Source organism: Mchenga conophoros, linkage group LG12, assembly GCF_057382185.1.
Source record: "Mchenga conophoros isolate Kocher_MC1m ecotype Shallow Benthic linkage group LG12, M_conophoros_male_GT1.1, whole genome shotgun sequence".
Taxonomy (NCBI): Eukaryota; Metazoa; Chordata; class Actinopteri; order Cichliformes; family Cichlidae; genus Mchenga; species Mchenga conophoros.
Window position 1 is genome coordinate 15,142,531 of NC_140537.1, and position 25,670 is coordinate 15,168,200.

General features: G+C 44.0%; 1 protein-coding gene across 2 annotated transcripts in view; it reads right to left on the reverse strand.

Annotated features, from left to right (window-relative positions):
- Positions 1 to 25,670, reverse strand: part of tcf7l1b (transcription factor 7 like 1b) — a 30,751-nt gene that overhangs the window by 2,276 nt on the left and 2,805 nt on the right. For both annotated transcript variants that reach the window (XM_085293937.1, XM_085293938.1), the window contains exons 4-8: positions 9,888 to 9,971; positions 2,996 to 3,131; positions 2,654 to 2,756; positions 1,971 to 2,054; positions 54 to 194 (exon numbers count right to left, since the gene is read on the reverse strand). In XM_085293937.1, the coding sequence (XP_085150063.1) occupies positions 54 to 194; positions 1,971 to 2,054; positions 2,654 to 2,756; positions 2,996 to 3,131; positions 9,888 to 9,971 (548 nt within the window). The remainder of the gene's footprint in view (positions 1 to 53; positions 195 to 1,970; positions 2,055 to 2,653; positions 2,757 to 2,995; positions 3,132 to 9,887; positions 9,972 to 25,670) is intronic.

Here is a 25,670-nt window from a genome sequence, read left to right on the forward strand (position 1 = left end):
TTTTAGCATAACGAGGAGCAGCAATGAAGGCAGGTTTTGCTGAATCGTCTTACGCGTGCATCGAGGGGCTGATGTCACCGCTGGGCTCCTGCTTGATGGCCGGGGAAACTATGGCCGGATGAGGAATGCCGGTCTGGTGGAGGCTGTGCGGAGGTGGGGTGACCATGTGAGGGGAGAAACGGCTGGACACCAAGCTGGGAGGGCAAAAAGGGGGCAACGTTTTAACAGCGGAATGTAACAGCGTACCTCTGTCAGCTTGACATGGCATAAAAAAAAAAGTTCAGCTAACCTGGCACATAACCGCCCTGCCTCACCCTCGGGGTGAAATTCACTGTGCCTACTGCCTCCGTCTAGACTAAATTCATACACACAATGAGTAACATGCTTTCTTTTTTGTTCAAATAAAGACGTTTTCAAAAGGCCTTTTATTCACCAAAGGCTGAAGAAAAGTGGAGTGTGTTGTTACCATGGCAACGGCAGGGCTGTGACACCTGAAACCTCTTTCCTTACCACGTCCCAGACCGCGGAGAGCGCTCTGACAGCCGTCCACACAGAACACCTTTACAAAGTGTTTCTCTCAATTTCCAGTAGTTAATACAAAGGAGCATTGTAACAGACAAGAGGGGGAATTAAGCTCCACAGGCCAGGATCAGTCACTCTAGTTAATGTTAAGACTGGAACATTCACCTCTTTTAAGTGTTTTAGCATGTTACACAGGCTGTCATTAGTGACACCACACATATGTATTATATATGTGCCTTATTAACCTACATATGTGATGATTTCTAACCGTCACACTCAGCGACATGTGTTCAAACCAAACTTCTTGTCTTATAAAAAGTCTAAAAACAACTCAGTAAACAGGAGCTAATTCTCAGTTCATGTGTTATTTTCCTTTTTTTCCCCCTCGTCTTTGATATTCTTAATAATTTATACTGCATAAACAAACAGGACCCTTATGACTCCCCTGGTAATAAACCTTTACCAGCTATCCTTGTAAACATCCTACTTATTCCCCAGTGAATAACTCAAGCTGCTCCGAGTGATGGCATGCAGTCAAGCTCCGTATTTTGAAGATATTGCTTCCATTAGTGTTCATCATTGTTGCCATAAATTTTTATTCACGCTTTACACTTACGCTTTAAACTTATATCTTACTGATACTGTCGAAAGTGTTTCGTGTAACGTCTTCGTTTCAGCGGGTTTCTTCCTGGGTCAGAGAGCCTCACCGCGAGTTTATTTCAAATCTCCATGATAGCAGAAATTTTGGCACAATATTTGGCACACAGTGCGTCTGGTGCATTAAATAACCTTGTGTGAGGCGTGCTTTGATTGTTGCGAGTTCATTTCAGGATGGAGTTACACATGCTATTGATCACAGAGAACCCTCTGAATATTTCATCTCATACTAACACCGGAAGGCTCCCTACAAATCTTTCCAATTTTGACAGAGGGTCAGAGAGTTTAGTCTGAAGGGACGTGTTGGCTCAGATGAGCTTTGATTTGTCCTAATCGATTCTCAGCCCTTTCATCTCTTCAGTGTGTGTGTGTGTGTGTGTGTGTGTGTGTGTGTGTGTGCGCACACATGTGGAGTGGCTCAGAACACTGGCCTGACCACAGAAGTTTAGCTCTCAAAGAAAAGACAGGAGAGAAGCCCTGAATGCCAATAATGCATTTGCTCTATTTAAGAAGCTGAACCTGTCTCCAATAGACTTAGACCTTACATCCCTTTGTAGTCCTGACACCACTGCCTGTCCACCGTCTCACAGTGTTTTCTCCAAGCGGATATACTGCATTTTTTCTTTACATTCCTATAAATAAAGCAACATCCACTCCAAATAACATTTACAGTATTAACCACTGAAGTTAATACTGCAGGAAAAATGTGAACAGAGCATGCCACAGAGGCAACAGATATTAGATGTCTCCCTTCGGGAGGGCTGGGGTGTTACTGAACGTGATCCACTCACCTGGACATGGATGGATTCATTGCTAGCGCTGGATAGGGGTGACGGAATCCCCCTGGAGGGATGGAGTACATGTGCTGGCCCTGCCTGGGAGACAGAGGTACACGGAGTGAGCAAAGGCTGCAAAGTGAGGTGGATCAAACACAGCTGACAGCTAACCCATCAGCACTAATCCTCCCCTCATCAACTCAAATCCCCTGCTTGTGGAACAGCACCGCTGCAATTGATTACAGGACCCACGGCAAAACCAATAAATGCTCATAAATTGTCTTGTCATGATACTGTCATGATATAGTTCTATGCTGCATTAAAACCTGGGTGTAGCAATCAAAAACTTTCTGGACAAGAAATACAATTTTTTTCCTTGCTTGACTTGAATTTTATAAATCATTTATTGCGCTTTTTTAAATTTTAGATCAGGGAGAAGCGGTCGAAAGTTGGCCACTAAGCCAGCGCAGCTAATTAGCTAACATCTCTGGTGGTCTGTTAATATGCATCATCACAGCAGGTGGACGCGCCCACAAAGCGAACTCATTCCAAGAACGTGACGCAAGATGGTCGTCAAAAAAAAATCTATTTTTTAGGCGAGCACATGTAACTGCAGCCAGTTAAAAGAGATATGATATGTATAAATAACTAAGTAATACATCTGGCTATGCAAACAGATCACAATGAAAGGAACGTACTGTGGCATGAGCCAGCTGAGAGGGTGTGCAATGGAACCGACTGCACCAGGAGACAGGGGGTAGTATGGAGACAGTTCTGATGGGTGAGGTGTCCGAGGAATACCTACGGAGGCCACAGAAAGATCAGTTTAATAGAAAAAAAAAAAGTCTATCAAACTTCCACAATATATGCCAAATTGTTTTTAAGGCGCGAAACTTTCAAGCCAATAAGATGTGCACTTATCCGTGCACATTTCAGTGCTTAATTTCATATTATTATAACACAACAACTGTAGTTTTATCGCCACTTTTCCTTGCAAAAAGATTCCATGTGAAGGTTAGTCCATCCATCAGATGCTTTACCTGTCTTTGGGTCAAGGATCTCTGGGGAGAGGTGCGATGGCGGCGTGCCAGGGGAGAAGTGTTCATTGCTGTAGGTGATGAGGGGCGTCAGCGGGTGGACATGGTGAGCATGCTGTACCACTGGGACTTTATTGGACTGAAGGAGACACAGAGAGCTGAAGGTGAGCAACAAGTGCCTGACATCATGATTGAAGAGAGTGACACTAATGTGTTTTTCTGTACTAGTGTTTTATTTACACATCAAAGAATTATTTATATTTGTATCTGAAGCAAACATTTTGTCTCCCATAAGTGCATGATTCACGCTGGCTATTGTACAACAGAAATGCACGCCATAAATAGGCCATAATTTGTGAATGCCCTCCATGGTAAACATCACAGTTTATGCGTGTGACTGGCCCTGTGATGCAATCTGGACCGGCACCAAGAAGCAGTAAAAAGGCCTCGCGGACACATGCCAAGATCATTACGGCCATTTAGCTGAGGAGAGAACTGTTTGTTCAGTCCAAGAAGAAAAAACAACGGTGCCACCGAGTCCAAAAGTCGCACCAGCAAGCCGCAAATAAACACAATGGGGCTAAGGTAAACGAAACGACCATAAACATGTGGAGCCATCATCTCCCACTCCGTCTGACAGCAACCACCACGGGCGGATTACAAATGCTGCTAATGTTGGAAAACCACTTAAAATTCTGTATAACTTCAGATAAGTGGTGACGAGCAGAAAGGCCAGCAACACGCAGAGTATGTCTTTCCCTTATTTCCACAATGCTTCACACACTGTGAAAAAACAAGAAAGCACACATCCTCTGTGAGATCTGACCAGCATTAAGAAAGGGATGATGAAGACAATAATAATAACCAGCGTCTCTACTTTCATTAGGCAGCACTCAGCCTAGCAGTCATTTCCCCTGGCTGCAGGGCTGAATAGAGCACTTGTTGGCTCAACTTGTCACAAGGGAGGGTCAAGGGGTGGGAGGGGAGAAAGAAGTCTTGTTCCTCCAGGCTAACCTTTCTTCAATATCCCTCCCCACCCCCTTCCCAACCTCTGTCTCTCTCTCTAACGTGGTCTGCCAGGGAACAAGGTTTGCATTGAGAGTCCTGTATGCTCTCTTGCTTCACGCTGCTAAGAATTGTTCCAAATGTTAGCTTTTTCTCTGCATCTTTTTTTTTTAAGAAAAAGGAAGGTCCAACCTTTTCCTCTTTAAAAAAAAAAAGTCTTTAGCAAAGTGGTTTCTCCTGTTTAAAGCAGGCTTTGATTCAGGTAATGCCAGATGGAGTGGGGAAAATATTTACTGGTGTTAAACATGGCTATATTAAGATCACTTTCCACAAGAGTTCTCTTTTTTTAAAATGTCTCCAGACTTGGAGGACGCGAGGTAAATGCATACGGAGAACGGAGGGCTTTGGATCGTGGTAGAGATGGTGTTGACTTAGTAGGTTAAAATCCTCGGTCCCACATGTCATGTATATTTGAGTTGTGCTTTGTTGTTCCACTTCATGTACAATATGCCGACTTATGAATTTCCCTATATTGTGAGAGCTGTTTGAGACCTCTAGACCTGGGTGCCAACACATTTTGGGAAGCAGTTCAGTGAGAATTTGAAATGATACACATTAATAATTCATATCTTGGAATACATGAATCGGGCGCTCCAAACATATTTCTAAGTTTGAAGGCACTAGTTTCAAATCCAGGCTGCTTCCAGCCTGACAAAATGCAGAGAGAAATGCCGTGTGCAGCTTCCATGGACGCAAAACTATTCTGACCTACATGCTACCTGTTAGAGCTTCTCTGTTAGAGATGAAAATGGATACTTGAGCTAGCAAATTCCTTTTTTATTTCGACATATATTTTTAATTAAATGAATAGAAATCAGCATAATTGTAAGCTAGTTTAAATTAATTAAATTCCCCAGAACTCAGACATCATAACTCAAAACCAAACAACTTGTTTATCAGTGCCTTTTTTGGCTCGCTTTATGTCCGGGGTAATATTCCTCAAGCCCGTGAAAACCATCATAGGCGTAGTATTATTATCCACAAGCCAAGTGTAAGAGGAAAACCGCAGGAGTCATGAGCCACGTTTTAAATACAAACAACACATACAGACGCTGTCTACGCCAGAAAGATACAAATCTTTACATCGATGTGCTTGTTCCGAACATGCCTGCAATGGTGCATAACCCTCATCTATCCAAGTAAAAACACTCGGAGCTGCTCATCTGAAATAGCAACAGGAAGGTTTAAGAGAGAGAGAGATGGGGGGAAAACAAAAAACAAAAAAGCCAGAGCAGAAAGTTTCGGAGCCGGTGCAGAGAAAAGATGTCTGTCTCTGAAGAGGGCTTAAAGCTAAAAAGGCCAAGGTGGCAGCACCTATCCTGGCTGTCCAACTTGGAACGGTGCTAAGAAAAGCACAGTCCTTGGTCAGTGTGGGTGGAGGAGTGGATTTCATTCAAGCAAACATGTTTTTGGATCCTGCACATCTGAATTGAATTACTAGGCAAACAGCCGATGGGGAAGAGAGCTTAGAACAAACTGAATAACCCCGCAGCTTTGTGTGTCTTTATGCTCGGCGATTCTGGGTGGGAGGCTCAGAGGCCTTTCAAAACTCGAGGAAAGACGGCGTGAAAAGAATGCCTGGCATGCTGAGAAATCCGAGCCTTGTTTGTCAACGCCAACAGGAAGCGGACGTGAAAGGGGACTGACCGTGTCGTACGGTTGTGTGTCTTTAAAATCAGCCACTCCAAAAAGTATGCCATTCATCACAGGCAGTGCGCGCCTTTGCGACTGGTCATCGCCTCTGACAAGGTCAACGGCATTATAATTCTAGGTTAGAATAATACGGCATCAGATTACTGGAGTGAACATCCTCAGCAGTCATTAAATAAATGAAGAGAGCTAGCAAAGTCAGCACCATAAATATGGCTGTAAACACGGACAGATCTCTCTGGAGCCTAACCAGCGATAAATATTTGTAAATTATCAGACAGTAACATTACTTTCTGGTGAATCGGCCACTAATAAACAGTATCTTTTCACTCAGTCTGCCGCACTCGATCTGAGTACGCTCCTCTAAAGAGTTCGACTGGAATCAAAGCACTGGTTCCTCATCACATTTCTGAAGAGGATCCTGTCTCTGCAGTGGCCCAGCAGGACTGCAGACCTTAGATCAGTATTCAGTACAGTCCTCCCAAAGCCTTTGATTTCATGGATCTCGGTTGTTCGCTGCCTAATGCAAAACGAGAAAATCTCACCGGACTCCCAGTGAAAGGTCTGTTAAAGGAATATAGGTCGAAGGCAAATATGTGTATCGCTTTGGGGAGGGAAAAAAATGTATCGTTTTTATTTAATATTTCTTCTTAAAATGTTTTAAGAGCCCATAGATGTAGAAATTACACCAGACGCATGTGGGAAGACAAAAAGGCATCTCTGGAATCTTGCTCTCTACCATGCCACTTTGATTCATTTAAACAATTCGGTGACTAAGTAGCTTGTGATACGCTGACAGGATCAGGCCCCTTGGTGCCGTGATTACTCCATACCATGTTGAAACAAAGAGGGCGATTCTGTCAAGCGCAGATCGGCCCATATTTGACGACTGAGTGTGCTGTAATCCAGTAAGCATCTGAGGGACAGACAGCCAGTTCTGTCTGATTAACGAGTCACAGCTTCTCTGTAAAACAGATTAACAAAACTATTCAGTAATGAGACAGACAACAGGTCTAATGAATGAATTACTGCAAGTAAGTACGGCAAGGCTTGTGATCACTATTAGCAAAGTGGGAATCGATATATTATAGAAGATTCCTCTCCTCTCCTCCAGCTGGGTCACTACTGATGGGCTGACAAGTTCTCCATACGGCATCACCTGGCCCTGCAGCGCCTTTGATGCGTTATTCATGAGGCAAGCCTCTGAACACAGGAGCTGAAATGGGGGTTTTTGGGGTTCACTCGAGTGTGCATGTGTGTGTGTGTGCACGAAAGACACGCTGTGGTATGTTCATGAAAAAAAAGCTTGTTCCCTTCTTCCCAGTCCTCCAACCCCAGCATCATCATTACTACCAAAAGCAATACCAACTGAATGCTAAACAAACCTGTCTGTTGAATAATTGAGGATCTCGGGCAAGAGCAGGCTTCCGATTAGCATACAGGCCTTATGGACCCAATCTGTGGCAAGATGGTCTTTCCCCGGACCCACCGAACACAATTTCTATTCACCAACATCTTTTCTTGTTTCATTCACGCCAACAGAATCGTCAGAAATGTCAAAGCAATTTTGCTCTGGCAACACCGATTGGTAGAAATTTGAAAGTGCATTGTCCCCCCCCCCCCCCCCCCCCCCCCAAAAAAAAAAAGTTTCACATATCAACATGTGGCAACTGGCTAAAAGTTATTAATGTGCAGAAGAGCCTGACTGAGCAGGCCTCTCCATAACAGACTGCAAAAACCTTATCAGTGAACCCAGTTGTCGACATGCTTTTAAAATGCATGAATACGCATATCCCTATAAGCAGGCCCCAGCAGATAATCCAAACTGTGGTGGTCCATCTTCACATAAAAAAAGAAGCAAATCTAACACACGCAGGGAACAGGTCCGCTTCAGGAGTCCCTGCTGGGGTCTCCTCAGCGTCTCCTTGGGTCTCTCTCTCTGGCTCCTCTTGGCCCTGGGCAGTAATCCCTGGCCCCCCGTGTGTGCCCATCCGCTCCCCCTGCTCTCATTAGTGCAGTGTTGGGGCCTAGGGAGCCTGCAGGCCTGGGGAGCCAGCCTGCTGCTCCCCTCCCACTCTCCTTCTCTCTCCTCGGCTGGAGTAATGAGCACATAATCAGCCTGGCTCCCTGTCAGCAGCAGCACACCAGAGGAGTATGTGGGCACCTGGCCCAGAAGGGGGTGGGGGGGTGGTAAGGGCACAGCGGGGTGTTTCACTTTTTATCCTCAGTGCCCACAGTGCGCCGTACCCAGCGTTCGATCTACCCACCCCACATCAAATAACCCTGTGGTCCCAGGTCACAAGATAGAGCGTAGCGACTTGCTCATCTAGATGACAAAATGAAAGCAGTTACACTTTCAGTGAACTTCCCCATCAGTGACACTGATTTAGCGCAAAAAAAAGCATAATTATTTTTTCCACAAGTGTTTCATACGTGACATTTGACAGCGCACCGCCCGTGCATTACAGCCGTCTTAACAGTATTAGCATTAACAACGCCAACACCAGTACAGAGCTTGTACAGATGTTGAATTTAAAGGCAATTTCCAAGTTCTGCTGTGCATATACAAAAACATTTTTTAAACATTTAAATGCATAAGAAAAGAGAACACATGTTCCAAACTTCCAAAGAGAAATACACAAAAACAAATGATACTTTGTATTCAGACAGTTTTTGCCAGAAAACGATCCCTCGCATTCTCAGACTTCTACATTGTTTCTTTCTGTACTAGCTTTTCTGGTTTAATGACATTCAAAGACATGAAGGCCACAAGACACAATAGAGTCACATAAAAAGTAGCAACAGCTACTGAAGGACAGAACAGAAACAATCCAACCGCAGAACTAAACCTCAGTCAACGTTCTTTAATTTCCTTTAATCCAACTGCCATCATCGCATTCATTTCTGTGAATTATTGCTCACTACAATGGGGATTCAGACAATTTTATAGTGTTCAGTACTGGCTAAACAGCAAAACTTCACCAAGCAGCTGCTTAGAGTCTAAAAGAAAACCAAAAAGGGTCACTGATAGGTCAGCATTTTTCCTAATAGAATATCTTTAATTGAGACATAAAGTCAGGACTGCAGTCCCATGAGCAAACTCTGTTTTCTTCACAATTTCCCATTAATTGCTCTCAATGAGGACTTTGTCAAATGCATCAGTGCAATTACAGGATTCAGAGGATCAACCGCAAACACAGCAAGCATGTCTAGTCAGGATTTAAGGTCAAGGGGGCTGAGTCACGGCGACTGTTTTCGACTACAGAGCAGTGACAATGGCTTCCTACTCTCTGCACTGTTTAAAAATTGGCTTCCTGAACCAGAAAACGCCCTGATACAATCATGCAGGTGAGATGCTAGATAGTAAACTTCAGGCTCCACGTTATCTTGTGTTTTCCATCTGAAAAAACACACACATCCCTCAGTGAAGCCACAAACCAAACAGGTCTGCTGAGACCCCGCATTGTCTAACCCGAGTGAGACACCATCATGATTAGCTCACACCTGTGTGGGAAAGTTGAGGAATGGCAGGGAGGATCAAACTTGAGAGATTTATGCTGCAGACTGAGTTATTGTGGTAAAGACAGACAGGCTGCTGAGCAGCTGGACTGCGGGTGTTGCAGGCTGTGGTGGGAAGCTGCACATGGATGGGTGGGAACCGGCAGATTTGCATGCACACGATAACTTCATTATCGTGAATAATCGCATTACGCTCATGGTCTGATTAAAGCATTTATACGGCTTGCAGTAAATTGATTCCCTCAATACATTTATATGATTTGTCTGATAATTGGGTTAATGTCTTGTAGGATGCAGCCGGGAGGAAGCATCTTATTAGCGCCACAAAAATAAGGGAGGGTAAATAGTGGGACTCTGCTGGTGTGCACATTAATGGATTTGCTGAGCTGAGTTGTGCAGTGTGTGAAATTCTACTCCGTGTTTATTTCTTCCCTCATGCAAGCTGTTCTGCTGCTTGTCAAGCAAGCACTTAACTTATTCCACAATCTGACGCACGCACTGAAGCAAACCTGCGGAAGACGTCCGACACTTGCAGCGTGCACGTGCAGCAATCCAAAGTGTTTGTCAGTGATCGGTAATGCCAAGAATTCGGAGTCGAACCCCGCTTGCACATCTTATCGTTGTTTGGGTTGAATTTTGTTCTGTTTTGAGATTTACTTACTAAATGGCCAGGTGTCGGAGAGCGAGAATCCTTTAGTCCTGCCGATCCGGGGACATCTAGAAGTGGCCATTTCATCTGCAAGTACTGCAAGTGAGAAAAAAAAAAGAAGCAGCGTTGAACCACAGCAAGTACACACTACAGGGAAAGGGGGTTACAAAAAACAACCAAAAAACTGAAAATAAAATATATGGATTTAACAAAACGCATTCAAAAATAGAGTCTCGTGTGCAAAAGTCACTCTCTAATGTGAGTGTAGGCAGACCAATCTTTTTTTCCGCACAGTGCAAAAGTGGCATAAAATGGTGTCAAACCCACAGAGATCTCCAGCAGACACCTGTACGAGACCCGCAGTGCTGCTGGAGTCTGACAGTGAGTTCTGGCACAGCGGAGAGTAGGAAGAGCGATGTGAACACAACGGACTGGTGGAGGACTGTGAAATTGCCGTTTGTCAGGGAAAAACAAGAGGCCAGCTGTGGGCGCCCATCGCTGAGCGGGTGGGAAGAGACAGCTGGAAGGAAGAGGAAGAACCATCTAAAGATCAGCAAAAGACTCCTGACTACCCACCTCAATCCGTATGGCCCTTTGACCTGATCGCAGCCCCTGCTCGTTTCTTTCTTCTCCACACTTTTTTCAAATATGAAAGTAATCATACTCTTTTTTTCTGGCATTTGCTAGACAGAAATCTGCAACTGCTTGTCAGATTATTACTGTTCTTCTCTCCCTTTGTGAGAAATGCGCTCAAGAAGAGGTTTTACTGCTCGATGCAACAAACTGAGCATTTTGTTTTTGTCCCACAGCAATGAAGATAGCATGAAGCCCGAGAGCTCCAACCATCTGGTTTATGAATCAGCTTAAATACCGGATACAGCAGCTTGTCATGCATGTGGATTTTCTCCCTGGTACAATTTAAAAATAATCAAGAGTTTTATTTTATAGGTAGTGTTGTTTGTTTTTCATTCATGCCCATGTCGAGTTGACACATAAAGCCTTCGCAAGTCATTGTTTCGGTAGCGTTATAAATTCTGTCACATGTTGTTGCGCAATTTCCCCATGCATCCACTGTTATCAGTCTGCAGTGAACTAGCATTGTTTTATAAATAAGACTCCATGTATGACTTCCAGTGCAAAAAAAAGTCCGCCCACTGGAAACATCTTGCTAATAAAGAAGGTCATTAATAGTACCCGTCGCTTAAAAACATTTAAAAAATAAATTTTTTAAAGCTGGACAAAATCAGCTAAAGACTATATGCAAAGCTTTGTCCATTTTCTGAAAGTCGGTGCAGGATAAATGATGACAAAGAGGCAAACTAGAGGAGTCATGCATTCAGGTTTTGATTTTTAAAACTCCATTCATCACTCCGGGTTTGTAAGGAGGAAGGAAGCTTGGATGGCTGTGGGTTAAAAATGGAAAAGACATTATGGCAGGAGAGGGAAAAGGGAGAGGAGGGAAGAAAAAAAAAACATTTTCAGGAATTAGTTTGTCGGAGCAGGCAGAGGGTATTGTTTCCTGACAGCTGGGGTCCAACAGAGCACTAAGGTAGGGGGAGGGGACCTTTTTTTTCCCCTTCGAAAAGGGGGGAAATTCTTGGAGTTGACATCAGCCCTCTTCATTTTCACTATACTGCTCAAGGCTGAATCGTAGGTTCCAACTAATGGGCCCAAGTCCATACAACTGTCAGGAGGCAGTTGCTTTTAAAGGCTGCTAGCTCCCTATTGAAACTTTACTCTGCTGTGTGCATAGTGCCTAATGAATGCTACTCTCCGGAGAGAAAATCCAAAACAATGCAGTTTTCTCTGTCTAATCTATGTCAATCATGAGTCCTTCCACAAATGAAACGAGCGCTATTGTGAGCGTTTGGTCTGGCCCAGCCGTGCCCACTCCAGCTCTCCCACCCAATCCATCCCTTATTTGACAGCTTCTGCCAGGACTGAGGAACATGCCCCCGGGCACTTTTTTCTGAGCACCTACTTTTCTTTTAATTGCCAGTGTGCCCTATGTAGCAACTGTTCACACACTCCCCGAAACATCCAGCCAGGTAATGCCAGCCGCACACTGTCACATTAGCTCCAGTCCACACTTTGAGCTACACACCGCTCACTCATACATGAGAGGGAGAGAGGGAGGGTGCTCGAGTCTGTGAGTTGCTTCTGGAAACAAAAGGTGAGGAATTGGGGGCTATGCTGCTTAGCAAAAACTTTCTCTGTGTTGCAGTGCAGAAGGAAAGAGAAAAAAAAAACAGGTAAAGTGTCAGAAGAAAGTTTGCACTGCAGAATAGGAGCCAGCATTTTTTTAAGTGGCTGATTCAAATGCCGTGGCTTAAGCTGTACTAGATGTTTGTAAAAGAGTGAAACAGGAGATAACCTAATATAAATTAAACTGCAAGACATTTGGAAATGCTTTACACGTGCCCTTATTTTATTAGAAACAAACGCAGCCATATGGTTGAGGTCTCATAGCAATGCCTATTTCAGCATGGGGGCTGGAAACTCTGGTAAGCACACTCGGACAGAGTACTGAAAGAAGTGTGTAACTAAAGTGAAGTTTAGCTGATCCATTTTCGTAACTCTCTAATTGTCTTCCAGCCTTCCCTGCTGCCTCCAACACTCAGAATAGACATCAGTAGAATGTGCTACTTTTACAGGACCCAGATGCAACAAAGGTGGCAGTGATGCCACTGAAATTTTCCAAAAAAGCTGCACTGGAGGCGTTTGGGTTTTTGAACACAGAGAATACAACATATGCTCGGGGGCATGTGGCCTGCCAGAGCTGGGTTCTAATTGTTACATTGCTCTCACAGAGCAGAGGAAAACACAGCCAAGAGTCTTTGTCATCTCTGAAGTGTGCGCTGCCATACTCCAGGCCAACAGCGGAGCATGGAGAAGAGACAGATGTCTGGACATTTGCTGTCAAACTAAGTCAGAGAGTCTGCCAAAGGGACAGAAAAAAAAATCCAAACTTTTGCTAACAACTATCTGTTAACTTAAAGGTCGCACTGAGGAGTCGTGTTAAGCGTAAATCTAGGTAATGTTAATTTTGCTATATTATCTAAAACGGATTGCAGGATTTTGCATATGTATTGGTGGCGGTGGATCAGGAAGTGGCTCAATACATGGACCCCCGCCCCCACCAAATGTTACTTAGTTATAAAGGGCATAAAATGAAGCGCTGTTTGAATGTGCGCGAATGGGCAAATGTGACTTGTGGCAAAAAGCGCTTTGAGTGGTCAGCTGGAGTAGGAAAGAATTATATGAGCACAATTCCATTTACCATTTAGCATGATATGCTCAATTGGATTAACTCACTCAAATCAACAGAAAAACAGTCAGACAGCTAACAAATAAAGGAGCGAATATGCATAAAGTGGCAGCTCAGACGCGGCCTGGTGCTTGTAAAAGCGACTTCGCCCAACTTGCGGTGAATAGCCGAGCAGCAGGAATGCCTCCATGGATCACCCCGGCAGATAATGTCAATCACCTACTGTGTGGAGAACTCCTCCCCATTGTTTTCTTTTAACCCTCCTCCCCAACAGAAAACAAATGGGCCACACAGCTTGCTGTTTGGCTGAGGTGTTAATTACCGTCCCCCCGGCCCATATGAACAGCAACTTCAGACAATAACCCTGTCAGGCTCCCGGCAGGAACAGTCCCTCCCAGGTTTTCTCTGCTGATATCACCTGCTCCACGCGGGGCTATTGACACCTAAACCTGATCTATGCATGAAACACAATTAAAGACTTTAAGGCACAAAGGAAAGTGTGATAGGTAGCACCCGCCTTTGTCTCAGAGTTTGCATTAAGCGCCATTGTTTGTCGACATTAAGGACAATTACGCAGACAATTGTTAAGCAAACCTTGGAAGTCATTGTGCTAATTAGCGTGTAATTGATGGGGAAATGACAAGCGGCTCAGCTGGTAATACCCGCAATACCGTCTGCGAATGAGGCTACTGCCTGCACTGAATGTGGACTTTTCAACTGGTCCACTATGAGGTAAGTATGCATTAGTAGCGGTGGTAGGGAGGTTGTTAATTAGAGGAAGATTAAAAAAACCTAGTTTGGTGAGAGTGTAAGTTATGGTGATATTTCTATTGCAGAATACATGGAGTATAAATACAGTTACATTAGGCACCCATAAAAAACTTTTGGGGTTGAAGCCTGTCGTCTTGGTTTATACTACATTAACCGTGAGAAGCCCGTGTTGCTGCACTGGAAATAGCATGCTGCTAATGGCTACCACATTTGAAGTGTCCATTAGCCCACAGAGGAATGAAGTTAAGTGACTATGACAGGGGCACTCCCTCAGTTTGCCAGGCTTCTATTGTGACCCGGTTGGTCGTCCTGCACTCTTATTCACAGCCAGTAGAAAAACTGGGTCAAAGGTCAGACATCCAGAGTGCTGTGGTTTCTATGACGACGTGGCCTATTAAGGCCAGGCTCATTGGCCTCTTAACATGCTCTTGTACACAAAAGAACTATTAGTGCAAAAAAAGGGGAGCGAGAAGCGATGAAGGGAGGCAGCGCCGGGGAGGTCCTGACAGCGCAGCGTCAAGCTTCTTCCGACATTTCCAAGACGGTTCGTGCAGGATACGCACTGTATGTCAGACGTACGCAGCGATGACGTGCTCTTCCGAAAACAGGCAAGATACGTGGGTTTGCGCTTTTCTCAAAAGGTCTCAGCTTTAAATTACTCAATGAGCGATGCCGTCATATGACTACCTCATGTGTATTCTGCACAAGGCCAAACTCACCAGCAAACCGGGTTTATTTGAAAAGTCCTTGGAGTGAATTTACTGCTGTTTCAGTAATAAAACAGCATTAACAGAATACAAGGCCAAGACAAACCCCCATAAAAAGCTTCTTTAACATTCTGTCTCAGTGAGTGAGCTGCAACTTAAGCAGGCGTTTGCATTTTTGCAACTCAAGCAATTATTTGTTTCATGAGGCTACTCTTTTTTTTTTTTTGTCTTCCTTGAGCATGACATGGTCCTGAGTTATTACTTCCTGCATCTAGAGTGTAACCAACGTTAACTGCAATGTGTGTGTTAGAATGAAGCCGCCATTGTTCTCCTCCTTGGATTTCAGCTCATTTTAATCAGCCGTTTAAAGCTAAAGTGAGGGTACAGTCAGGAATAAGTGAGTAATTTTGTTACAGAGCACAACAGCAGGTCACATAAAAACTCACTGTGTAATTAGACGCAGGAGAAAATAATTATACATCTGGTAAGAGCAAGGCCATCTCATAAAGACAGAGAGTAGGGTGCAAAGCTATTCAAAGTTAATTATGTGAAGTCAGTTATGTGGTTTTCTGCACCTTTGGAGATCTGCTTTCGATTGTCACAAACGGCTCCCTGCTAATGTCACAATGATCCGATGTCAAGACAGGCTAGCCCTCTAATGTCCAAGATATGCTTTCTGCTCAACGACCCGCGGCATTGTTTGTCCAGTCGCGCAGGAACGCAACGTTTTTATTGTTTGGGGAGTAGCCTCGTTTCATTGAAATTCACAGCTGTAAACGTCTGTATAATTAACTCCAGAACACGACGTGGTTACCAGCAGTCGGCTGGTTGTTTACAGTAAAGCTCGACTTAGAAATCAAATCTAGGTGTGTGTGTGTGTCAACACTACGCCAATGACACACAAGTGAGACCTGAATTTTTCATTTATGACCAAACACAAATTGACCGGAGACAGCGTGGGTTACCAATATAATGCTGCGTTTTCTTGCCAAGGCGTTTAGGAGGCAATAATAAGTTCTGCATGCACCCCCACCCACTCGCGCTGAACGGGGCAAATACCACAGCGTGGTAATCACTCCCAAATACACAGGGAAGACATAAAAATAACCCCTCTCTTCTTTTTCCAGAAATTGCAAATAAATATTTACCCCCAGCCTCCGAGAGTAAACACACGTACGTCTAAAAGTGCACCTTTTTTTTCTCACTGACAGAGCACAATTGTTTTTCTCTCTCTTTTTTTTTAACTTCCCAAGAGTAGCTGACAGGGCTAGAGGAGAGGCAGCAAAGCGTCGTGAAGGGGGGCAGTCAGTTTTGAAAAACTGAGGTGGGCATAAGTGGGTGTAGTGGAGAAGGCAAGCGAGAGAGAGCGAGAGAGAGAAGGAGGGAAAAAAGGAGCCTAAATTAAACACATTTGTTTCTGCTCTCACATACCACAAGTCTTATGAAAACAGAGGGCTGATTGTGTTCACTCTGCAAGTCCTACCCCCCTCCCCTCTGTCTCTTCACCACCACCCAGCTCCACTCCCCCAACCCCTGTCCTGAGCAGCAGCAGCCCCTAACCACCCCCCCAAACACACACACACACACACACACACACACACACACACACACACACACACAGCTGCCTGCAGATGCCTCCTGTGTTTGCTCTCTTGAGTGCTAAAGCGCAAATCTCCAGGCCCCGCAGACTTCTGGGCCCTGCCTCATCTCAGTTTTTACTACCTGACATCCCTATCACCCCACTGCAAACTCCACTCCCTCCACTCTCCTCCGGCTCTCTCCTACTCACACACACACACACACACACACACACACACACACACACACACACACACACACACACACACACACACACACACACACACACGTACGTTCAAATGCCACAGGTATGTTTCAGCCACAGTCAGTCCTCAAACACAGGGGACTCAGAGAGGGACTGAGGCCATATAATTTAAGGTGGCAAAGCTGTGGAATCAGTCACTTTGACGTGGAATCAATTCATTTCCATCTATATGTCGCTGTTTTTAAGCTCTAACAGTCATGCAAACTATATTCAAAAATCATTTGGCACAAAAGAAAGAAATTTGCTACATGTGCTACAATGTAGCTTTTGAATCGAACAGTAAAAGCAATCTCAAACCTCCACAATGTGTGACACAGCACAAAATTGCCATGACATTCCCCGGGATTAGTTATGCGTACTGTCAGCAGACTGCAGGGAGGTCTGGAAGACTGCCAGCGGGGGTTTTTTTTGTTTTTTTTAATACCTGAAACATTTGTAGAAGTCATTTCCTTACAGTCTGCAAGCTTCATTTTCATCGTGCTGATATTGAGTGCTAAATCACGATTTAGCAATAGGCTTGTCTATAACTTTGTCCCCATGCAGGGCTCTTCTTACATCTCTGAAACTCTGAAAAGCTTGAAACCCGTCAGACAAAACCTACACGTTCACGGTGTAAAGAAAAGCCTATAGAGGAACCACAAGGCAGGATGGGTCATTAGGTCCTTTACCTCTTCAAGGTTCACCAGGTCTCTTGAAAGCAAAACAATGAAGCAGGAACATGAGCAGAGAACCAATATCAGTTTATTTTAATATTGACTAAATCACTTTTTACATATTTTGGGAAAACATGTCCAGTTTTGAGCAACTAATATTAATTCATACAGGCTGTCACAACTTTTTGTAGAAAAAAAATCTTCATGGCATTAACCAGACCACTGAGACCTCGAGGCTGGACATGCTACTTAAAACAATACAGCTGCTGCTATCTTTCACTTTCAATGCAATCTAATGAGAGGGGCAAGGTGATTATGATCAGGGGCTGCTGTAAATATCAGATTCCCTGGGACAGGGTTGAGGAGAGGCCCCCTTACAATTACATAGTATTCAGGAATGCAGAGCATGAACCACGGTAACAGGGAGCTGAAGACAAAAACGCTCACATCCCATTCTGAACGTTTAGCTCACACCATGCGACAGGGAAAAAAAGGGGGTTTTACAAACAGCCTTTAAAAAAGTAGGAAAGTTTATCTTTCATGGAGAACTGTTTCTGCGATACTGTGCCACAATGCAACAAGCTTCCACTCAATCCAAGCTGCACACTTCTGCAAACAATTAAATGTTAACCCAAGGACTGTAAGCTGCTCAGAGAGAGAGAGAGAGAGAGGGAGAGAATAGGAGGGGGTGACTGGAGAGAGAGAGAGAGGGGGGGGGGGGGGGTGCTTGTGCACAATTACAGCAGGGATTTATGGCCTGAGAAACAATTTATAAATCACAGCGCCTGAGCTAATGTGCTCCAGATTGTTCTCCATGCAGCTGCAATTTTGGTCTGCGTGAAACGGCATAATAAACCTGGCTGGAGGACATGTTTGGGTGGTGGCGGTGGTGGGGCAGGGAGAAAAGTTGAGATTGTGGGTGGAGGCTGAAAGTTTTGAGGTGTTTTGAACAAAGAAACTGAGAAGGTTTTTTTTATTATTATTATTATTAATATTATTTGAGGCCGGGTGAGATTGTGCTGAGGTGTGATTCTTAATTGAGAAAGGCTAAGAAGGTCTTAACAGAAATGTTCAAATTATGCAAATAATCCCAGTTAAAGATTGGTGGGAGGTTTGGGGGGTAATAATGGACAAAACAGGAAAAGCAGTGAAACTTCACAACAAGCGCAGTAACATTGCAGTGAATGGTTTTCCACTCACTGCAAAAACCGTGAAAGGCACTCTTTTAATTACACTTCTGACATGAGTCGAAAATCATTCGGGTAATGAAAAGGAAAGACAAATGCTGCAAACTGATCCCTTCATTGTGGCTGCTGGGCTGATGTAGAGGAGGGGATCGGATATGCCGAGGGGAAGCCTGAGCTTTCGCGGCCACTCAGCCAACTGGCCCTGAACCTTGACCTCTAACCCTTCACCCAGGGGGGCAAACAAAGCTCTGAGTGACATCTGAAACTAGACACTCTGTGGGGAGAGAGTGTCTGGACAGGACTCAAATAACCCCATTAACTCTGCAGAAAAGATTTATGGCTATTTATTCTCCATCTGCAAATTTCGAAAGCTGAAGAGTCACACAGATCTGTCAAAAATAATCGAGCGATTAAGAGGTGCGCAGCGAGTTTTATCCCGTTTACTTGCCAATATCTCCATCTTGCATGAGGATAGGCAAAAATGCGCCATAATTAACAACTCTGAGTGGAGCTGTGATTAGCAGTGGTACACACATATGCCAACAGTTAGTCTGCAGCAAAATAAATTCTGCTTAATATGAACAGCATGAGTCCGTCTTCAGGCAGTTTTAAAGAGAGTCACCCGCACCTCTGATGGATTTCTGTACAATGGATTACGTAAACAACTCTGGCATTGGTTTACTGTAAACAAAAACAGAGGGAAAAGTTGATGGTAAATGTGCTGCGGTGAATGCGATCGCTCCGTCGCCAGAATGCTGAAAGCCACTGTAGTATTTAAATCAGGCAAGGAGGGAGGAAGACTGGGCCAAGCATTCTGTAGCTCAGCTGTGAGGCTCTAAGCCGTTGCCCTAGGGTCTTTGTCCTGCCTTTCAGGGCAAGTCTGAGGTAGTCAAAGACCCTATTCATGACCGGCGCTCCCCCTGCCAACACACCCATACAGCCCCAGTCAAGTCAGCCGAGAGCTATAGAGCCTTCCCATTTCACACGAGAATCAGACCTGCCCCTAAAGCCTGCTTCAGGGATTTCCAATAGCCAGCTCCTCTAACCCATGTACAAATCAAACAAAAGGGCTCCTTGGCCTATTCCATGTCATATAGGCTTGATTAGATCTTTTTTTTTTCTAATGTAGCTACTCTACATTTGAAGCAAATAAGTCAGTCAAATATGTAGGGAATTGTTCCGATGGAGATCCTGACCCTACCCCACATCCATGATTATCATCTGATACAAGATCAACCTCATGCCAACACTTACTTCTTTAAAGAAGCACCCAAGCTGAGTATATCAAATGATAAACTCTCAACACAAAGCAACCTAATCATGCTGATTATCTGAGGGCAGGCGTTAGGGGAATCCCGCTATCTGTAAAGAGTGTCTTATGTCTGCTGAGCACAAGGCCCTCAATCACATCCCTTACTCATAACTAATCAAGAACATTACCTCATAATTTTAAATTGAGCAGATAAGGTCAGGGAAGAGGGATATCCTGTGGCTGAGAGCGATGCAAACAGCTCAGGCCATCAGACGCTGCTCCTGCTGTTTATTCTAACAGGATCCACAAGTCTGGACCGAGATAAGGAGGCTACACATTTTCGATGACTTGTGCCTTTGCTCGGCTTTAATCTAATTTGCTGCTCCGCAGAACATTGTGACTTCTTAACAAGTACAATTGGTTTATGAGGCTAACGGGGAAAGAGAGGGGCACCCAAAGGTTAAGTTAATACCAATATCAGGACAGGCAGCCTGATCTCATGGGAAAAGTGTCAATGTGTGATATTTAACAAACAAATTCAAATTCAAATTCAAACTTTATGGGGTTTCCTGGTTGTTGTTTTTTAGATATCTAAGATCGGCGTGCTCTCATGAACATTTTATAAACTTCACTTAAAAAACACTGTTGCAATAAAGTGGCAATGCATAAATTCTTTTACAAGTACTGTTGCAGACAGTTTTTAATGGTAAAATGTAAACCACTAAAGCTTACACGGACACGTTCCAATAATGGCTTAAACAACAGAGTGAAATAATGCTTCTGTGACATACATTTACCCCAGGCTAATATGCGTGTGTCTAAATAAATGTATTAAACACGTGACACTAGCTCTCCGTCTTTATTTATACAGTTACATATACGATCCATTACTTACGAGCTACCAGAGCTAAATTCAGTTTGCAGATGGCGCGTCAGTCTTATCGGTTACAGCGATGGCTCTATAGTCAAGCGCGTGCAAGTTTTGGTCTATTTCAATACAACAACGTGCAAGAAATCATCATGCGGCAACTTAAAATGCGTGACAAAGTGAGAGATGCATTTGCTTTATGGGTAAAGTGAAAATCTGCACGGGTTAAAGCAACTCTTAAAATGTCAGTGCGGAACAGGTCACGGGTTGTGTACGGGTGCAACGTGCGGATGTGTGACATGTATCTGTCAGTGGGCTACGAGCTCCAACAGCACTCCCAAACCTGCTCCACCATTTAACTCGGTGGGAAGCGGCATTGCTGATTTATAACCTCAACCAGAAGAACAGCTGCTCTGCTTGCAGTCAACTAACCTCATTCTGGAAGGATGTCCATCCACTTCTTAATTTAGTATGACACTACAGCCTCACTGGTACAACGCATACGCATGCCTTTATTGGGCCGCACAGAGCACTTCCGTGCCCAGCATATGAACCGAAGCGAGGCCTGGTGTAAATCTCAGTAGTACTGATGCTACATGCACATGATCTGATATCCTCCTGCTGTTGTTGACTGGGTTGTGACTGTAAGGTAATGGTAAGGCATTGTGGTCTACGAAGAAGAAGCTGTGCTCTGTGGGAGACAGAATCCCTCAGATAAGTGAGTGCCTCAAGGTCTGGAAGGCAGCCCACCACAGGATAACAGGCAAAGGAATAGCAGCACCCGTATCTGCCCCAGTTTATGCTTCTACCACCACATCTCATCAACAATCTCTCCTCATGCCTGCTCCCTCTCCCTCTGCTGCTGCCTGCAGTGCTTAAACTGAAAACAGCTGCTTGGAATACCAGACTGATGAAACCCTGTTTAGAGCTTTTTTTTTTGTCTTCCTGCTGTACAATCACATTTTACTAGCGAGGAGTTTAAGGTACAATTATAGAGGGAAAACATTTCTTTATGCGACCTAAACAGTAGTGGTTATGGGTATGCATGGGCATACAAACACTTATATAAAGAAACAGTCACTCTACCCTAATCTACCAGTTAGACTGCTGTGGTAGGGATCATTATGATTTTATCTGCAGTTTTCACTGAGAAGCAGTGTACTGGAGGTGAAAAGACTAGTTAACCGATAAGACTAATTTAACCAATCCAGACAAAAAAATCACAAGTTCATCTCCTTTCTTTGTCGTATTACACAAGCGATTACACAGTTAATCCACCTTCATTCAACTGGCTGGATCATAAACATAATTATGGTTAGATGCAGGCATAATTAAGGCCCGACCGATATATCATCCGACATTTGTCTAGCACAGGTAATTTAGTCATTTAAAAATGGTATCCGACAGAGTTGCTCCGACTCCAACTCTGACAAACTGTATTAAGAATAAAACTCCTTCTCCGTTTCTATGAGGACAGAGACACGCACACGATTCATGCGAGCTTTAATTTGCACTAAGAACAGCTTTTTTTAATATGTAACAGTTTAACCAAAAAAATGAGTGACAAAGAACGCAAGCTTTGGTTTTCCATTGCTTCTAACTAAACTATATTTGAGTCTCACAATAGATTCATGATGCAGAGATTATCCGCTAAGCATTGCAATTGTTTGAGCGCAAAGTAAGGACATGTGTAGACATGACTCTCTATTTGTTCACCGGAACGCCTATCGCCTATATTTAACTCTTCAACAAGAGTTTTGTGTTCCGAGACTAGAGCTTCGGAGACATCGGCGTGCGCTCCGAAGCGCTAGACGTGTTCACCTGTTTGGCCAAATGTATCTCGACTTAAACACAAGTTCTCCCATTTTTTGTTTGGTCTTTTTAAAGGAGAAAAAGCAGTGTACCAAACTGAGCAGCAGTTCTGGCCAAACGCAGCAAACGAGAAAAACACATAAATTGATTTTTAAAAAAAAAAAAAAACACTCGCACACATATTCATCTTGGCACATCAAAGGGATTCATTGATGTCACTGAACATGGGGAGTCTGCGGCTGGAGAGGGGAGATGTTGGTTATCCTTTCCTCAAAGGGTGCTGAGATGCTCCTGATGGGCCCCGCGCTCGAGAAGCCAGAGAACGCTATAAACAGAATTTCTAATGTCAGGCGGGCGAGTGGGTGGGTTAGGTAGTGAACCAGCAGGCTATGGGGTAGCGGGAGGAATTGACGCCAGCTCATGCTTTCCACAGAGATTAGAGAGAGAAGGATAGAGACCAGGACTGACACCATTTCACACAGTTGTGTGTGAGGGATGGTAGGAAGAAAGCATCCGTGGGCTGAAAATCAAATGCCAGATGCATGCATCCCCCCCCAAAAAAAAAAAGATTTGCATGTGACACTGCTGGAGATGGTATAAAGTTATAACATCTACTGATTTGTTGGTTAGTTTCTGTGTAAATTGGAACATTTGCAACATATTATTAGCTGCACTGGTTTGTGTTGCACTAATTAGAACTGACCTTGATTACCCCTGTGCAATATAAAAGCTAATTGCTGAGAAATACAGCCGTGAAATATGTACCAATTCACACATTATGTGGAAACTGAGAATGTAAACATCTCTCCCCTTCTTCTGCAACTAAATCATGATTGTTTTTCAATTCCTTTAAGTCCGAGCAGAGGGTTCATTATCAAAATGACTCCAGGCGAGAGCTCCCAGCCAGTGATGGCATTTCTGCGGGCGATCGAGATCTCCTTCTAATTGGATAGTGCCACCAAATTGATGTAGATGTGTTTGCCTTTGAAGGGAAAAAAATCCTTTAAAAACTATAAACCTAGTCAAAAATGTTAGCTGTGTTGACACAGCGCTTGGGTATAAAAATATTTGCACGCCAACATTCAGGAATACAACACTGAGCGTTGTGAGAATGTGAGCGCCCCGTACACTGTTCCCTCTGTTGCAAAATATCCACACAGCATCACCTGAACGCCCCCACTCCCCCAACCCTCCTGACGCTCACAGGCTCTGCACAGACAAACGTGCAGCACGCATGGTTGCATGTTTGCTCATTCACACACACACACATGCAGCAAGGTGAGTGAAATGCCAAGTGAGCCACCTGATGAAAAGACATCTCCACACAAACAGGCTTTGCTTATGCAGGGAGAGGCCCTTTTATTCAGCGGGACAATGTCTGTGTTGACTTTTCTTTGTCTGCACATTTTAAGCACCAAAAGCACCAGAAAGAATTGAGGGGGGGTGGCGGTGGTGGTGAGAGCCAATGCGGCATGCAATCGTAGCCACTGACATGTCCAGACTTATACAAGCTCTCCATTCATATCTCGATCTCAAACCATTTTCTATTCAACAATCATGCTCGGGAGTTCGAGTGTCCCACCGTGTATTTGATGAAGATATGTTTGAGCGGCTAACCTCGCTCACACTCTCTCGCCACCTCTCACACACAAGAGGCATTTCGCTCGTCGGCGAGGATGATGGTGATGTAGTGGCCGAGTTATCTAAAAGTGCTGATGAAGGCAACAAGGGGCGGTGGCGTGGAGCGGAGTGCGTGTTTCGCCAAGTTAAATCTGACAGTCTTCGATCACAATGCAAATCAGTGAATTGGCAAACATTTAGCTGGATTTGTGCTGATAACTTTGATAAAGAGGGGTAAAAAAACAAAACAAAAATTTAAAAAAACAAATGCTCCGGTCCTGCGCCCCACAGCAGGCAGAGGTCTGGTGGAACATCTCTGCAAACATAAAACCTCCTCCTCAGCTCTCAGTGGATTACAGCGGAATGTCAGCTCAGAGCAGGCTTTAAATCAGTTATGCTTGGCCCTCAGGGGAACTCTGTGCTGATCCCATGTAGGCCTGTCTCTCATTGCTCATGATAGGGTTGCCACATCCCAATTTTTTTTTTTTTTTTAAGTTAGGGGCTCAAAACCTTCAAGACTGCAGAGTAAAATTACTGCATGACAACTCTTGAGCAACAACTCACGTCTATTATATGCACTGAATGCACATGCAGCATTACTACACAAAAGCAGCTGATTGGGAGAGCACAAGTAGGAGTTATAAATAGTTTCATGCAAATGTGAAAATGAATGTCTTGCATACATACAAAACTAAAAAAAAAAAACATTTACATTACGCTCAAAGGTATCAAGCTGCCTAGTCTGCACCAGGAAATGGAAACGGTGGATTTTGTTGCCTGGCACTAATCACACGATCTGTGTGAGAGACGCAACTTTAATGCGTCTCATGCAGCACAAGTACAACCGCGTACTGCTGGGCGCTTGTAAAACAAATGTGGCAGTTCCAGCAGCAGGGCGTTCCAAGCTGCACAAGATCATAAAAGTATTTGCGGGCACCAGGATGGTTTTTATGTCAAGACGGGAGAGGTGACAAAACAAATTCATTTGCCCTGTAGGAAGAAATTTAATCTCACTAGCCTATCTGCATATTCCACAGAATGATTATTCGTGATAAGCTTTACTGCAGAGCTCATCATGTGTGTAAAATGTGTGATAAATATTATTCTGTAAACCTATCTGCACTAAACTTGATCCACAGGTGTAAATAAATCAGACTCTCGCGATGAGAGGTGAAAAAAAAAGAAAAATGTTGAGCCTTTCCCCAATCACATTCACGACATTTAAGCCACGAAGCCAGTCCAAAGCCCAGTACAATATGGAGACCTTAAGACGACCGCTAAGTATGCCAGCTATTGTCTGCCTGCTTGTTTTCTGCCACAGTGATGATTGACACAGTCAGCCCACTTTGTCCTATTGACCCCATTCTTTTTTTTTCTTCAAATATAGAGGATTATACCTCAGAATTTAAAATCCCCTGTAATTATTTGTTACTTTGCCACAAGCAATAAGCTGTATTAATTTTCCGCTCTTGTTTTCCTAGAGAAAATACCAGGAAGAGAGAGGCATTCATACCAGACACGCATGACAAAACAAAGCAAGGGACGAGATAACAGAGTTGAAGCCGTTAGGTTTGTTTCTTAATTACACCAAATACATCTACCACAGTTTCCTTTGGGGGGAATAAACGTATTCTAATGCACTTCTATTCGAGCACGTTTATCTCTTGGGTTGTGACGTCACTCCTCGGAAAGTCTGGTGGCCAAAACCAACAACATAGACAAACTACAAGATAGCGTGCATCACATGGAGTGAGGAGAGTAGCCATTTAGTTAATGAGCCCCAATGGAGACCTCCAATGAAGCCATCAAGACTG